This window comes from Armigeres subalbatus, chromosome 2 (assembly GCF_024139115.2).
Source record: "Armigeres subalbatus isolate Guangzhou_Male chromosome 2, GZ_Asu_2, whole genome shotgun sequence".
Taxonomy (NCBI): domain Eukaryota; kingdom Metazoa; phylum Arthropoda; class Insecta; order Diptera; family Culicidae; genus Armigeres; species Armigeres subalbatus.
In genome coordinates this window covers 37,582,492-37,598,887 of record NC_085140.1, presented here as the reverse complement: position 1 = coordinate 37,598,887, position 16,396 = coordinate 37,582,492, and the positions used below count along the sequence as shown (strand labels likewise).

At 40.5% G+C, this 16,396-nt stretch overlaps 1 protein-coding gene across 1 annotated transcript; it reads right to left on the bottom strand.

The window, feature by feature from the left end:
- Window positions 1–12,586: 12,586 nt before the first annotated feature.
- LOC134214273 (general transcription factor IIE subunit 2) lies at window positions 12,587–13,917 on the bottom strand. The gene is made up of 3 exons (XM_062693678.1): window positions 13,716–13,917; window positions 13,538–13,636; window positions 12,587–13,476 (listed from the first exon to the last, which is right to left on the bottom strand). Exons 1-3 carry the CDS (start codon window positions 13,775–13,777, stop codon window positions 12,750–12,752), a joined length of 888 nt encoding a protein of 295 aa, XP_062549662.1. The 5' UTR covers window positions 13,778–13,917; the 3' UTR covers window positions 12,587–12,749.
- Between the last annotated feature and the right edge of the window lie 2,479 nt (window positions 13,918–16,396).

The window sequence follows — 16,396 nt, the reverse complement described above, 5'->3', positions numbered from 1 at the left end:
TTTTCTCCCGGACCCGTCATGGGAGACTCGGTGGCCGATTCGGTCGCTGGAAAAGTGCCTAAGCGCACTGCTCTTGGAGGCGCGGGTAACCCCTCCAAGCAGCTTTTGCAAAGCAACGTGTTCTCGCCGTTGCCGCTTGATGGAAGAAGCAGCAATCGCAGCTGCCGCAGGTGCAACCGGAGCGGAAGTAGAAGTGCCCGCCCGTGTTTGTGAAGGGCGATCCGCCGGATTTACGCCCAAAAATTCGCCAGCTGATCGCTAAGGGGCTGAAATGTACTTTTCGGCTCTGCAGCGAAGGCGTGAAAGTGATGCCGGCCAACAGGGACCATCATCAATCCGTCGTGGAGTTCCTCGAGGTCCACAAGTATGAGTACTACACTCATGACCACCCCGGCACGAAGCCGCTCAAGGCTTTGCTGCGAGGACTTCACGACATGAAGGAGGAAGAGCTCCAAGCAGAGCTTGAAAGTTGCGGACTGAAGCCAGTAGCCGTCCACAAGATCGCTCGTCACGACAAGGCGAGGAAATATCGCGACCAGCTTTACCTGATCCATCTGGAGCACGGCTCCACTACCTGGAAGGACCTGAAGCTGGTTGGCGTTATAAATTACACCGTCGTTGACTGGGAGCGATATCGGCCAGTGCACCGCGATGTCACGCAATGCACCAACTGCTTCAATTTCGGGCACGGCACCAGAAACTGCCGCATGAAGCCGCGCTGCAACAAGTGTGGCGAACCCCATCCGACTGACGAGTGCGACAAAATGGAGGTGGCCGATCCCAAGTGCGCCAACTGTGGCGACAAACATCGGGCCACCACAAAGGGCTGCCCAAAGCGAGCCGAGTTCCTGGAAATCCGGAAGAAGGCTTCCACCAGGACCATTCCTTCAACGAGGTGAACTTTCCAGCTATCCCGGCTCCCCGTCGTGTGATTCCAATACTCCCACCGCTACAGCCGCACAAGCGACTGGCAGCGGCAGCTGCATCGGTCCAAGCTCCAGCATCGTCGGCACCACCCACCAGCGAATGGCCCCCGCTTCCTCCTCCTGGGTTCCGTCGGCAGTCGGAAAACGAAGCCGTCCCACCGGAAGAATCAGCCCCGCTGTACACTCCGGAGCAACTGATGCCGATCTTCGCGCAGCTCGCCACTCGACTGCGCGGCTGCAAAACCCGATTCGACCAGGTCTTCACACTTGGCATGTTCATCATTGAAAATGGCTGCTAGGGTGGGCCTGGTCAACTGGAACGCTTGCTCGCTAAAGAGCAAAACAATCGAGCTGAAGGATTTCCTTGAGGAGAAGGAAATAGACGTGGCGTTCATCACCGAAACGCACCTAAAACCGGAGGTGAACATCAACATCCCGGACTTCCACATCGTGCGACTCGACCGGCCGACCAGGGGAGGTGGTGTGGCCATCGCTCTTCGCTACAACATCAACTGTCGTCTGCTTCCAAGCTTCCAGCTCAGTGTCATCGAGGCCATCGGTGTCGAAATCACCACTTCGGTCGGCACAATCGCGCTCATCGCGGCGTACTGTCCAACGCAAGCCAAAGCCGGCGATGGATCATCGGCTGCCCTTCGGAGGGACATCGTCAAGCTGACGCGGAGGCAAGGCCAGTATATCATTGCCGGCGACTTGAATGCCAAACATCAAGCCTGGGGCAACAGTCGCGGCAATCGAAACGGCACCATCTGGAGCAACGACATGGAGGAAGGCCACTACACGATCCTGAGCCCGGATTCCCCCACTCGGCTGAGTCGGTCCGGTGCCCACGCAACGCTCGACCTCTACGTAACAAACCTGAGTGACCACGTCTCGCAGCCGGTTGTATACCAGGAGCTCAGTTCGGATCACTATCCGGTGGTGGCGGAACTGGGCTCCTCGGTCAATCGGCACCAGCAGTTACGGCGGAACTACCACCGAGTGAACTGGCAGCGTTTCCAGCAGTGCGTCGATAACACCGTTGACTACGAGGTGCGTCCGGAGACGCCGGAAAGTATCGACCGCCAGCTGTGCGCTATCGAGGAGGCGATCACGGCGGCCCGAGAGCAACACGTACCGACGGCTCGGCAGGTAAGCAACTCCTTAAACATCGATACACTCACCAAAGGTTTGATTCGATTGCGGAATGTCACTCGCAGGCAGTTTCAGCGTACTGGACTGCCTGAGCTTAAGGCACGCTGCAATCGAATCACAAAAATTATCAAGGCCAGAATGGTGGACCTCAAAAATAACGACTTCTCGAATAAGATCCGCACTCTCCCAGATTATGCTAAGCCGTTCTGGAAAATGACCAAAATTCTAAAATCCAAGCCTCGGCCCATTCCACCTTTGATCCCACTAGACAATAATGGCTCGAAGGATCGCTTGACAACTCCTGCAGAGAAGGTCGCTGAAATAGGTCGTCACTTCGTCAGCTCACACAATCTTGGGCAGAACATCACCAGTCCTCACGAAGCAGCCGTCAACGAGCATGCAAACAACATCCATTTGATTCCCAACGACTTCTCGGAGGAGTTGGAGATCTCAGCTGGCGAATTGACGGCCTATATCAAATCGTCGAAGAACATGAAGGCCCCAGGCTTCGACAGCATCCTGAATCTCGAGCTCAAACACATGAGTGCTCCGTTCTTTGAGCACCTCTCACTGATCTTTAATCAGTGTCTCCGGCTCAGCTACTTCCCATCGTCCTGGAAGTCAGCGAAAGTCATCCCCATCCGGAAGCCTGGGAAGGATCCTTCCTCTCCCAAATGTTATCGACCCATCAGCCTTCTCTCAGGGTTATCCAAGCTATTCGAAAAAGCTATTCATCACCGGTTACTTGAGTCTGTTGAAAATCTCAACATCTTGCTCGAGGAACAGTTTGGTTTCCGACGCGGTCGATCAACTGTACACCAACTGATCTGAGTTACCAACGTCCTCAGACGGAACAAATTTGTCTCGAAAACATCCGCCATGGCCTTACTCGATGTCGAGAAGGCATTTGACAATGTATGGCATGATGGCCTGGTGTACAAACTACAACGCTACAATCTTCCCAGCTACCTGGTGAAAATCATCAACAATTACCTGTCGGCAAGGACATTTCGGGTCTCAATCAGCGGAGCGAGTTCCAATGCGCACAACATCGTCGCAGGCGTCCCCCAGGGCAGTATCCTCGGGCCCCTGCTTTTCAATCTGTTCACCTCCGACATGCCAGAACCTCCAGAAGGCGGCATTCTGTCTCTGTTCGCAGATGACACATCCATCGTCTACAACGGTAGAGTGATCAGAGCGCTAGTGGCAAAACTCCAACGAGGCCTGGATGCCCTGACAGAGTACCTCACCAGCTGGAAGATCTGTATCAACGCGGCGAAGACCCAGGTCATCATTTTCCCCACTCCAAATCCCCTAAACTTGTTCCGCCTGGGGACTGTAAAATCATCCTCAATGGCACGACTGTGGAATGGGCCAATGAGGCCGACTACCTTGGCTTGACCCTCGACAGCAAGCTTATTTTCAGGCAGCAGGTTGACAAAACGGTGACAAAGTGTAACGTCTTGTTGAAACTACTGTACCCTTTGATCAACCGCCGGTCGTCATTGTCCCTGAAAAATAAGCTTGCTGTCTACAAGCAAATCATCCTCCCTGTGATCGAATACGGCATGCCGGTCTGGGAGAGCTGCGCTAAAACCCACCACCTCAAACTTCAACGGGTCCAAAACAAATTCCTGAGGATGATCCTCAACACCCTCCCAGGACAAGAACATCCGAGGTCCACCGTCTGGCCGGAATAAAAACCTTACATGAACGCTTTGGTGAGTGTAAAGAAAAGTTTAGGGTCCGTTGCTTGCACTCGGACCAACAAGCGCTTAGGGCGCTAGTTCCAATCTAGGTTATCAAATTTTTATTGTAAATATTAGTGTACATAGTAGTTAGGTTATCAAATTTTAAAAAACACACTAGCGCCTGCTGAAGGCCGTCATGATACATTATATTTTAAAAATTAAGTAGAAACATAAAAATAATAATAATAATAATAATTAAAATTGAAGTTGGAGGGCCAGGCCGGCCGATCACTGTACATGTTAAAAATAATTGTAGAACAAAAATTGTGTAAATAAAGAAGAATTTTACTACTACTACCAAGGATGTTAACGATCATTCAGTAATTTGCGTTCGATCATTTAGTAGTTTGTCAATAACACATTCCAGAAGCTGAATTTCAAAATATGTTGTATGGTGGACTTCTAGTGCGAAGGTTTTTCTACAACTCTGCCTAATGGTTCGTTGTTTGAATTCCACTAATAACGGAGTTATAGCTATAGTTTCAGTAACTTAGACTAAATGATAACACAATTCCAATCATTTAGTTTGAGTTACTGCAACTAGCGCTCTAACTCCGTTAATAGTTGAATTCTAATAACGAACCATTAGGCAAAGTTGTAGAAAAACCTTCGCACTAGAAGTCCACCATACAACCTATTTTGAAATTCAGTCTCTGGAATGTGTTATTGACAAACTACTAAATGATCGAACGCAAATTATTGAATGATCGTTAACATCCTTGACTACTACTACTACGAACAGATTTGAATAGTTGGCAAATGTGTGGAAACGCATCGACCAGGGCTACACTACTTTAACGTAGTGCCCATCCCGTGACCAGGACCTACAGGAGTAGGTCCAAGTAGCAGCGGAATTCCCGGTGACATTGGTAGACAGTGAGTAAGCGGGTGGCACCGCCCTCTGCTGATCGAAATGTCACTGGAGGAAGCAGATTCTCGTGGACAATTCGAGTAGAAAGCACTGCTCTCTACTTGAATTGTCGTTCGGAGGTGACAGCATTCGCTCCGATGGCGAGTAGCGGGTGGTACCATTCCGTCAATCGGAGCTTGGAAGTTCCGGTCACGACAATGGCGCAAAAAAAAGGTAGGTTTGGTAGGCTCTCCGGTGGAGATAGACGGAGAGCCAAGAAAAAGAAATAGACTCCGGTAGAAGTAGACGGAGGTCTTAGAATAAACAAGGCTCTCTGGTGGAAATAGACGGAGAGTCAAGGAAAACTAAAAGACCCCGGTGGTAGAAGACGGAGGTCTAAAGATAAAGAAGACTCTCCGGTGGAGATAGACGGAGAGTCGAGAAATTAAAAAAAAAGTGTCTGCTGGAGACAGAAAGAGTGTTAAGAATAAAAATTTAATTGGATATGTAATTAGATTGGGTATTAGATTTGGAAATCAAATATTTTCCATAAGTTTTATATGCAAAGATGTAACGACAAAGTTATTTGGATTGAATTAGATTTGTAATTGCATTTAAGAATGGATTTAGAGTATGATTTATATTGCATAATATTAAGATAAATTTTGAATTAAAATTGAATCGGGTTTGAAAATAGATTTGAATGTGTTTCAGTGGATTGGAAATTAAACTTAGAATTGAATGTGGATTGTATTATATTGAATTTGGATTGGATTTGGTTTTGTTTTGCTTGGAATTGGATTTGGATTGGATTTGGATTAAATTTGGATTGGATTTGGGTTGGATTTGGATTGGAATTGGATTGAATTTAGATTGGATTTGGATTGAATTTGGATTGGATTTGGATTTAGATTGGGACTGGATTTGTATTGAATTTGGGTTGCATTAGATCGAATTTGGTTTGCCTTAGATTGGATTTGATTTGGAATTGAATTGGATTTGGATTTAATATGGATTGTATTAGATCGAATTTGGATTGGATTTGGTTTGCATTGGATTGGATTTAGATTTGGATTTGGACTGGATTTGGATTGGATTCATATTGGATTTGGATTGGATTTGCAATGTATTTGAATTGGATTTGCAATAGATTTAAATTTAATTAATAAAATAAAATATTGATGAACATATGAAATCAAAATGAATTAGAAAGTTTTGGATTTGGATTGTATTAAAATTTGATTGGATTGGATTGGATTTGGATTTGAATTTAATTTATATTGGATTTGGATTGGATTTCAATTGGATTTATTTTTTAGGTTTGCATTAGATTTACATTGGATTGTTTTGAATTTTTTTTATTTGGATTGGATTTGGACTGGATTTGAATTGGATTCGGATTGAATTTGGATTGGATTTGATTTGGATTGGTTTAGGATCAGATTTGGATTGGATTTGGATTAGATTTGGATTCGATTTGGGTTGGATTTGGAGTGGATTTGGAGTGCATTTGGATTAGATTTGGATTGGATTTGTATTGAATTTCGATTGTATTATATTGAATTAGGATTGGATTTGGTTTTGATTTGCTTTGAATTGGATTTGAATTGGAATTGGATTGGATTTGGATTAGATTTGGATTGGATTTGGATTGGATATGGATTGGATTTGAATTGAATTTAGATTGGATTTGGGTTGGATTTGGATTGGATTTAGATTGGGACTGGATTTGGATTGAATTTGGATTGTATTAAATCGAGCTTGTATTGGATTTGGTTTGCCTTAAATTGGATTTGAATTGGAATTGAATTGGATTTGTATTTAATTTGGATTGTATTAGATCGAATTTGGATTGGATTTGGTTTGCATTGGATTGGATTTGTATTTGTACTGGATTTGGATTGGATTCGTATTGGATTTGAATTAGATTAGCAATGGATTTCAATTGGATTTGCATAGGATTAAGATTGGATTCGGATAGGATTTAGATAGGTTGGATTTTGATTGTATTTGGATTGGATTCTGATTGGATTTATATTTGAATTTGATTTGGATTGAATTTGGATTGGATTTGGGTTGGATTTGAATTGGATTTGGATTGGATTTGAATTGAATTTGGATTGGATTTGGATTTAGATTGGGACTGGAATTGGATTGAATTTGGATTGCATTAGATCGAATTTGAATTGGATTTGGTTTGCCTTAGATTGGATTTGATTTGGAATTGAATTGGATTTGGATTTAATTTGGATTGTATTAAATCGAATTTGGATTGGATTTGGTTTGCATTGAATTGGATTTGTATTTGGACTGGATTTGGATTGGATTCGTATTGGATTTGAATTAGATTTGCAATGGATTTGAATTAGATTTGCAATAGATTTAAATTTAATTTGGATTAGATTCGTATTGGACTTGCATTGAAGTTGATTAAAATTTGGATTTGCATAAGATTAAGATTGGATTCGGATAGGAATTAGATAGATTGGATTTTGATTGTATTCTGATTGGATTCGGATTGGATTTATATTTGAATTTGATTTGGAATTGAGTTGGATTAGATGAGGATTGGATTTGGATTGGATTTGGATTGAATTTGAATTGGATTTTGGTTGGATTTGGATTGAATTTGGATTGAATTTGGATTGGATTTGGATTTAGATTGGGACTGGATTTGGATTGCATCAGATCAAATTTGTATTGGATTTGGTTTGCCTTAGATTGGATTTGATTTGGATTTAATTTGGATTGAATTAGATCGAATTTGGATTGGATTTGGTTTGCATTGGATTGAATTTAGATTTGGATTTGTACTGGATTTGGATTGGATTTGGATTGGATTCATATTGAATTTGGATTGGATTTGCAATGGATTTGAATTGGATTTGCAATAGATTTAAATTTAATTAATAAAATAAAATATTGATGAACATATGAAATCAAAATGAATTAGAAGTTTTGGATTTGGATTGTATTAAATTTTGATTGGATTGGATTGGATTTGGATTTGAATTGGATTTAAATTTAATTTATATTCTTTTTGGATTGGATTTCAATTGGATTTATTTTTTAGGTTTGCATTAGATTTGCATTGGATTTGTTTTGAATTTTTTTTATTTGGATTGGATTTGGACTGGATTTGAATTGGATTCGGATTGTATTAGATTGAATTTGGTTTGCCTTGAATTGGATTTGAATTGGAATTGGATTGGACTCAGGTTGGATTTGGATTCGATTTGGATTGGATTTGAATTGGATTTGGATTGGTTTAGGATCAGATTTGGATTAGAATTGGATTGGATTTGGATTAGATTTGGATTCGATTTGGATTGGATTTGGAGTGGATTTGGAGTTGGAGTGCATTTGTATTAGATTTGGATTGGATTTGTATTGGATTTAGATTGTATTATATTGAATTTGGATTGGATTTGGTTTCGATTTGCTTTGAATTGGATTTGAATTGGAATTTTATTGCATTTGGATTAGATTTGGATAAGATTTGGATTGGATTTGGATTGGATGTGGATTTGAATTCAATTTGGATTGGATTTGTGTTGGATTTGGATTGGATTTAGATTGGGACTGGATTTGGATTGAATTTGGATTTTATTAAATCGAATTTGTATTGGATTTGGTTTGCCTTAAATTGGATTTGAATTGGAATTGAATTGGATTTGTATTTAATTTGGATTGTATTAGATCGAATTTGGATTGGATTTGGTTTGCATTGGATTGGATTTGTATTTGGACTGGATTTGGATTGGATTCGTATTGGATTTGAATAAAATTTGCAATGGATTTCAATTGGATTTGCAATAGATTTAAATTTAATTTGAATTAGATTCGTATTGGATTTGCATTGAAGTTGGTTAAAATTTGGATTATGCAGATTAAGCATTGGATTCGGATAGGATTTAGATAGGTTGGATTTTGATTGTATTTTGATTGGATTTATATTTGAATTTGATTTGGAATTGGACTGGATTTGGACTGAATTTGGATTGTATTAAATTGAATTTGGATTGGATTTGGTTTGCCTTGGATTGGGTTGGATTTAATTGAATTTTGATTTGGATTTGAATTGGATTTGGATTGGATTTTGATTGAATTTGGATTGGATTCGTATTGGATTTGGATTGTATTAGATTGGGACTGGATTTGGTTTGGATTTGTATTGAATTTGGATTTAGATTGATTTGCATTCAGATAAGATATAGATGAACATTAGAAATCGAAATGAATTAGAAGCTCTGGATTTGGATTGTATTAAATTTGATTGGATTGGATTTGGATTGAATTTGGGATGTATTAGACTGAATTTGTTTTGGATTAAGTTTGCCTTAGATTAGACTTGTATTGGAATTGGATTGGATTTGGATTTCGATTGGATTTGGATTTAAATTGGTTTGCATTAGAACGAATTTGGATTGGATTTGGATTTAGATTAAATTTGGGTTTACTTTTAATTGAATTTGGATTGGTTTTGGATAGGATATCGATTGGATTTGGTATTTGGTTTGAAATCGAGTGTTGATGGCCAATTTGAAGTTTAACTGCTGTTGAGTTGGAAATTAAAAAATATATTTAACGACTGGATTTGATTTACTAAAAGTTTTGATATGTTGAATTTGGATTGAAATTGATGTTGAATTGGATGTGAATGATAAGAAAATTCTAAGTGCATTTGGATTTAATTCTGATTAATATAGGATTTCAAATGAATGAAATTTTTTACTAAGGATTGATTCAAAGAGTAGAGGTGAGCGGGATTGTAGTATTGGAGATTAAGTAAATAAAAAAAAATATAACAAAGCATAAGTTCCTTTAAACATACTTGATAACTCTTAAAAAAATAGTTTGGGGCTAACTATAAATCTTCTCATATCTCAAACTCTTGAATGTATGGTGTAACCAAGCTATGAAAGCTCTGTGCGTATTGCTGGGAATCAACCGTGAAGTAGGCAATTAAATGTCATCTAATGCAAGTCGATGGCATTAATAGTAAAATATGGCAACAAGGTACGAATGATATGCATGAAGCGTTAACTCATCACTAACGGACCATGACTCATATGTCTATGAATATGAGAAAAATGATCGAACAGATTTGAATAGTTGGCAGATGTGAGGAAACGCATCGACCAGGGCTACACTACTTTAACGTAGTGCCCATCACGGGACCAGGACCTACAGGAGTAGGTCCAAGTAGCAGCGGAATTCCCGGTGACATTGGTAGACAGTGAGTAAGCGGGTGGCACCGCCCTCTGCTGATCGAAATGTCACTGGAGGAAGCAGATTCTCGTGGACAATTCGAGTAGAAAGCACTGCTCTCTACTTGAATTGTCGTTCGGAGGTGACAGCATTCGCTCCGATGGCGAGTAGCGGGTGGTACCATTCCGTCAATCGGAGCTTGGAAGTTCCGGTCACGACAGTGATGATCAGACGCGATATCGGCAATACGTTTATTCCGTACTCCGTTTCCATTTTCGGCTGATGCAGATGTGGTCGATTTGATTTTCTGTAAAGCAGACCCACGTGGCCTTGTGAACCGAGGGAAGAGCGATCCCCCGATCACCAAGTCGTTATTACCACAAAATTCTGCGAACAGCTCTCCGTTTTCGCTCATTTCTCCGAGACCATGGCGTCCCATAATGCGCTCATGGTTCGAATTGTCGGATCCAATCTTCGCATTGAAGTCGCCCAAACAGATCTTGATATCACCCTTCGGAATTCTATCTACGACAACATTGAGTTGACTGTAGAAGTTCACTTTGTCTTGCAGGTCGGCAGCATCGGTTGGCGCATAACATTGGATTATAGTAAGGTTTCGGACCAGTGTTCTAAATCTGGCAACGATTATCCTTTCACTTATAGGTTCCCACTTCATAAGCGCAGAGTGTGCCTGAGTGCTTAGTAGGAAGCCAACTCCGCGATGCCGGGGAGCGTGTTCACCTCGTAAACCAGTGTATAGCAGAACTTGTCCCGACGGCGTTCTGTGTTCTCCAAAGTTTGGCCAACGGACTTCACTCAGTCCCAGGATCTCAAGCTTCATTCGCCGTGCCTCATTGGCAAATTGTGCCAATTTACCCTGCTGTTTACAATAGCTGTATAAAATCTTAGAGAGTTAACTGTTCGATTCATACCAAAATCTCCAGAATCCGTTGAAAAACGACTTAACGTTTAAATATCCACTAGTTTCAGTTGAAAACCGAAGTGAGTTCAAACGACAATCAAGCTTTCTTCTATTTTCAGATATCGCTACTCCGCGATGCTAGTAAATATGTCCTATGTCCATTTGCATCGTCTAACGCCACGTGCTAGCAGGCAGCGTAAAAAGACGCGACTCAGCAAGAACTAAATCGGTTAATGGTAAGTTGGAAAAAGTATGTACCGTCAACTGGGGGGAAGATGATCATTTTTAAGACAAAACATGCAATAACAATGTGTGTTTACATTTTAAATCGAAACAAATATTTTCAAACCATGTAGGGTAAAATGCCCAATAGTGGACCCCCTAGTAGCGAAATTTTGCTCTTCCTGGCATAAGGAGTGGAAATTTTCAAAATATTAATTCTGCGTGATATCTAATATCAAGCTCTGCATCTCCTCTTCACGATACATACATTAAACACGCAAATATTCGACGTTATTCGTTGAAATTAACATTTTAAAGTCTGACTGAATTCGCCCTATAGTAGACCCCCTGGGGGTCCATAATAGGAAATTGCTTCCCTATAGTCGACACTTCATTTGATTTTTATGTTCCGTTTCGGGACGTTCTTCTTTCCTATTATGGACCCTCCAAAATATTCCTATAATGGACACTCTCGTGTTTATTTTTTATAGAATTGTAAAAAATCATCTATTTTTACTTTCCATAGCGATTCCAATGCATTTAATCAAATCATAGAACTGTAAGGTAGGTTCTCCCGATGGAATTTCATAGCAAAATGTTTACATTGTGCTGTAATAATGCAAACATGGCTGGAGGGTCCACTATTGGTTGGGTGTCCACTGTTGGGCACTTTACCCTACTGCTATACGCTGCAATAATCAACAACAGTTTTCTGAAATGCGTTCGCATTTATTAAAATGAATTAAATTATCACACATTTTTTGAATTATCTGGTTTGGGGTGAAGTTGATCAAGACAGCTCTACTAAAATCATTATGACCTAGTAGTCAAAATACACTAGCACAGACAAACAGACATAACACATTGAACATTCACTCATCAAATTCATCGTCGTTCAAACACTAACGACATCTGTTGATTTTAGTTAGTTCGGCATACCACGAACCAGATGGCAGTAGTGTGCAAACGTCAAACTCGAGCAAATCCGATGCGCGCGCCACGCTTGATCGATTGGCCAACTAATGATTATTTGAAGCGACTAGTAAATCAGTGAACGATGGAAATTTGTCGAGTGTTATGTCTGTTTGTCTGTGACACTAGGTTATTTGTATGAATGTTGAATTTACTACGTAAAGAAGTCTACGAAGTCAATATTTGAAACGAAAATAACGTCATTTATGACTATCACTCTCTTTCTTCCACAAAATACATTTTCATGATTATAATCGAAAAACTCGGATTTTTACCTATCGGTAACATTACTTGAACGGAGAATATTGTTGATTACCGTTTCATTAAAAAAATTGGCACTTTTGACTGACACATCAAATGATCATCTTCCCCCCAGTTGACGGTACCTATCACAAGCTCAGCATAGCGAAGAATTTATTTTTTATCTGCAAAGTTGATCAACTAGGTAAATATCAAGCAGTAAAGCAAATAATTTGAAAGAGATGAGCCAGCATAGGGCTGCTGGAAGTATCTATGATAAAGAAAATAATAAAACGAATACCATAAAACACTTGATTGAAACACACGACCTCATGTATGCAATAAATGCCACTACGATGCAGCATACTGGGCACAGTATAAATCATCAAAAGTTTAAGAATTTCAGCTGTTCTACAATACTCTATTTTTTGTGTCACGCATTCAAAATATACCAATTTATTCAGTCAAGAATCACAGTTTCTGCCATTCAAACCAACCCATGTTCAGTTCTTCTGCTTAATCTCCTGCACCGCATTCGATTGCGTCAGCGTATTATCCTCGTACGTCTCCAGCACATCGGCCAAATGCTCGTTATCCCTCGGCTTCTTGAACTGCCGCTTCTTGGCTTGCGCCTTCTTACGCTTCGGAATGATCGGCTTCTTCGGACCGTGGTCCTGCATCGACCGGATGCCCTGCTTCTCCAAATATTCATCGATTTTGGCATCGTCCATCGCGTCCACTGTTACGGCACGCCACAACTTCTGAAAATCCTCATCGATCTGGAAGTTCGCCGACCGGTCGTTGTAGAACAGCACCTTCTTTTTATCGTTCGGTCGCGTGATGAAGACTATTTCCGAGGCGCGATTTTTTAGCACTTTTTCACAGTGCGGAAGCGATTCCTGAACATCGTCCAACAGCACCCCTCCCAGTCCTTTCAGATCGTGCTGCTTCAATAATCGCATCAGACTTTTGCCGTCCTTAATCTTGAACACCGCTTTAAACACGTAGCGACCCTCCGGCGTTACATCAATCTTGGGATTGTTCCTCAAGGCCTCGGTTTGGAGCCACGACTTCACGCTGGAGCCTATGTCTAATTGATTGGTTTCATCCAGAATATCTTCCAGAGTGAGTGGATGATCTTCCCCCTCCTGATGACGCGATCGCATGTGTTTTACAATTTTGGCAAGTACTCCAAAGCGATACTGGGAACTACCAGACATTGTCTTGTAGCTACGGGAGTTGAAAATTCAAATTAGGGTATGCCGTTCATTGGTTTCATTCAAGAACTTACTTGTTGGCATCGATTTTAGGAGGGGCAACCGATGGTCTCGGTTTTTTGATGTCCTTCGGGGCGGCATAGCTAGGTTCGGTACGGGCCTTCTTCTCGACGCTAGAAATCGTAAATAGAATCGAATTGGATGTAAATACTGACGTTGATTGCAATAAGTTGGAATAAGATTTATCCTTACGTTGGCGTAGCCATAGCCCGTCGCTTGAAGGCCTCCCGTTCACGAAGCAATGCAGGATCCATGGTTTTAGAATTTGTATACTAAATACAATATTAAATTTAAATAAAAGCCTTGAAGATATTTTCGTTTCCCAGACAGAAAAATTGAAATATCAAAACAAAAACAATACTCGCGTGATTTTTGAAAACATCGTATGACCAAAAGAGACTCTTTTTGTTTACTTTCTCTTTCGATTATTACATTTACATCGAATTTTTCAGTTTCAGCACAAATTTAAAGAAAATAGATTTATCTATTACGATGAGGTTAAAATATTGCAATAAATCCAAAACTAGCCTATTATTAGCAAAAGAGAGTGTACTGAGGGTAATGAGAGTATCTCACTTGGACTTACGACGTTTTCAAAAATCATGCTAGAATAAAATTATTTTGAGTTGAGTTCCAAATGCGTTCTCGAAAGCTATTGTGAGCAGGGTGGCCAGACCTACCGATTTCTCGGTAGTCCTACCGATTTTTGACTCACCTACCGATTCACAGACGAACGGTTAAAAACCACAGATTTTTCAAAATTCCTACCGAAAACTACCGATTTTTTAACCGGCCACACAAAAACACAGTTAACATAGTAATCTCTCTTACAAACAATTTTAAAGATTTCTGATGATTCCCAGGCAAAGTATTAAAAAAAAAGGAACAGAGTGTGCAACATTTATCTTTTGTGTCACTTTAGCCCCAAACACAGTTCAGCGGAACGGCGACAGAAACGGCAAGATTGACAGATAACATATTGACTAACTGTGACATGCTGCCGTTTCCGTCGTCGTTCCGCTGCATTGCGGAGGGGATTTAACGATATTTATGCATACTACATATTTGATAAACGGCTGTCATATTGACTACTTTGAAATATCGTCAACGGTTTTGTTCAATGTCATAAGTATATTTGAATGAAAATTTACCCTAATGTCCATGAATCAGAAGTTGTTTTGATCTAAAGAAGTAATTTTTGTCTTTTGATTTTTCTTTGAATCTGACAAGTAATTTTTTGAGATTTTTCTAATGATTTCTACATTGGTTCCAAATACTCTATTGCATCTTTGGGAAAACATACTAAAGTATTCATTTTAGTGGGTATTCAAGTTCCTGTGTAGAATAGCTAATGACTTGCTGCCAAATGAAAAGAGCTCTGAATATTTTAGATGGCATTTTATAGAAGTATCCTGTAGTCGACATTATTGTACAAGTCTACATAGTTGGCCACGCAGAAGGTGGCAGGATTTAAGGTCACTCCTGACGGAATCCAAGTTTAAAAGTGCTCGCGTTTTTGGGGGCACACCACTCGATACGGAAGCAACGCACAACTGTCATTTTTATTATTTCACGCATGCTGCGACGCAGCAAAGCTAAATCAACAAAAATGACAGTTGTGCGCCGCCTCTGAATCGAGTGGTATGCTCCCGAAAACGCGAGCACTTTGGTCAGGAGTGACCTTAAATCAAATGCTAATCCGGTATGCAGTTAGTCCATAACTTTGGAAGTACTTAGTGCTAAAAAAAGCAGTGATTCAGATTGTTCAGCGAAATTGACTTTGAATCCGAGACTTAAGCATGCATTTCCCAAGTATGCCGTTCTAGATTCATGTTTATATTTATCAGTTGAGATTCAGATACTTTAAATTATCATACCACTTATTTATATTTTCTGCAGCTTTGAACTACGAATAAATTGGATGATTTAAATATTTTGCAACTGCATTGGTATTTGAATGTGCAAATAATTCTTTAGACGAATCGACTTTACATTTAAAAGACTTATCTGAGCAGCAAAATAACTAATATTTTTATTGAAATAGATTTTCAATATAAATGGAACAGTGTTGAAAAAAACATGAACTTTCGATCAAAATCACGAAATCGATAACAAACCACTGAAGAAGTTTTCAAGTAGAAAACGAAGTACGTATCTGTTGGTATAAAGTTGATTATATTGGAAGTAAATGGAATAATCGTAAAATTTTATAACTGTAAAGTAGATCCAGTTGAAAACCGAACTGAGCTAATGCGACAATCGCAATTTATCCCATTTCCGGATGTCGTGCGCATCGCGAGTAGTGCGCATCTATGCCATAGCCGTGCGCCATCATGCGCACCACTCGCGATGCAGTTGCAGCATTTGGAAATGGGAGAAAATGCGATTGTCGCTGCTCAGTACTACAATATGAACTTTGTTCTACTTTGTTTCTGGTTTATCTTGAAAAACTGTTAGAAATTTAAAAATGAATCTGAACTTGATTTGTTCAGTGAACAATAAAGCTGCAAAGCGGCAATCTCGGCAGCAATATCCTGATTGAAGGTGCGTTAATAATAAAATATTTAATGATGAAAATATCATATATTGAAAATAGTTTTAATGAGATTTCCCTACATGATGATGAGTGTGTAATGTGAAATCACTGAGCCCGTGTATCCGAGGCATCCTGGCTACGATCTAGTGATGAGATAAACAAATGGGTGTCTGTCAGTAGCCTGGAAATTACCAATCGATATGATTTGATAAATTTCTCGGCCTACCGATAACTACCGATTTTTCTACAGTCAAGCTACCGATTTATCAATAACTGATCTGGCCACCCTGCTTGTGAGTGTCTGATCTGACGTTCTGAATCAACTGTGGCTACCACT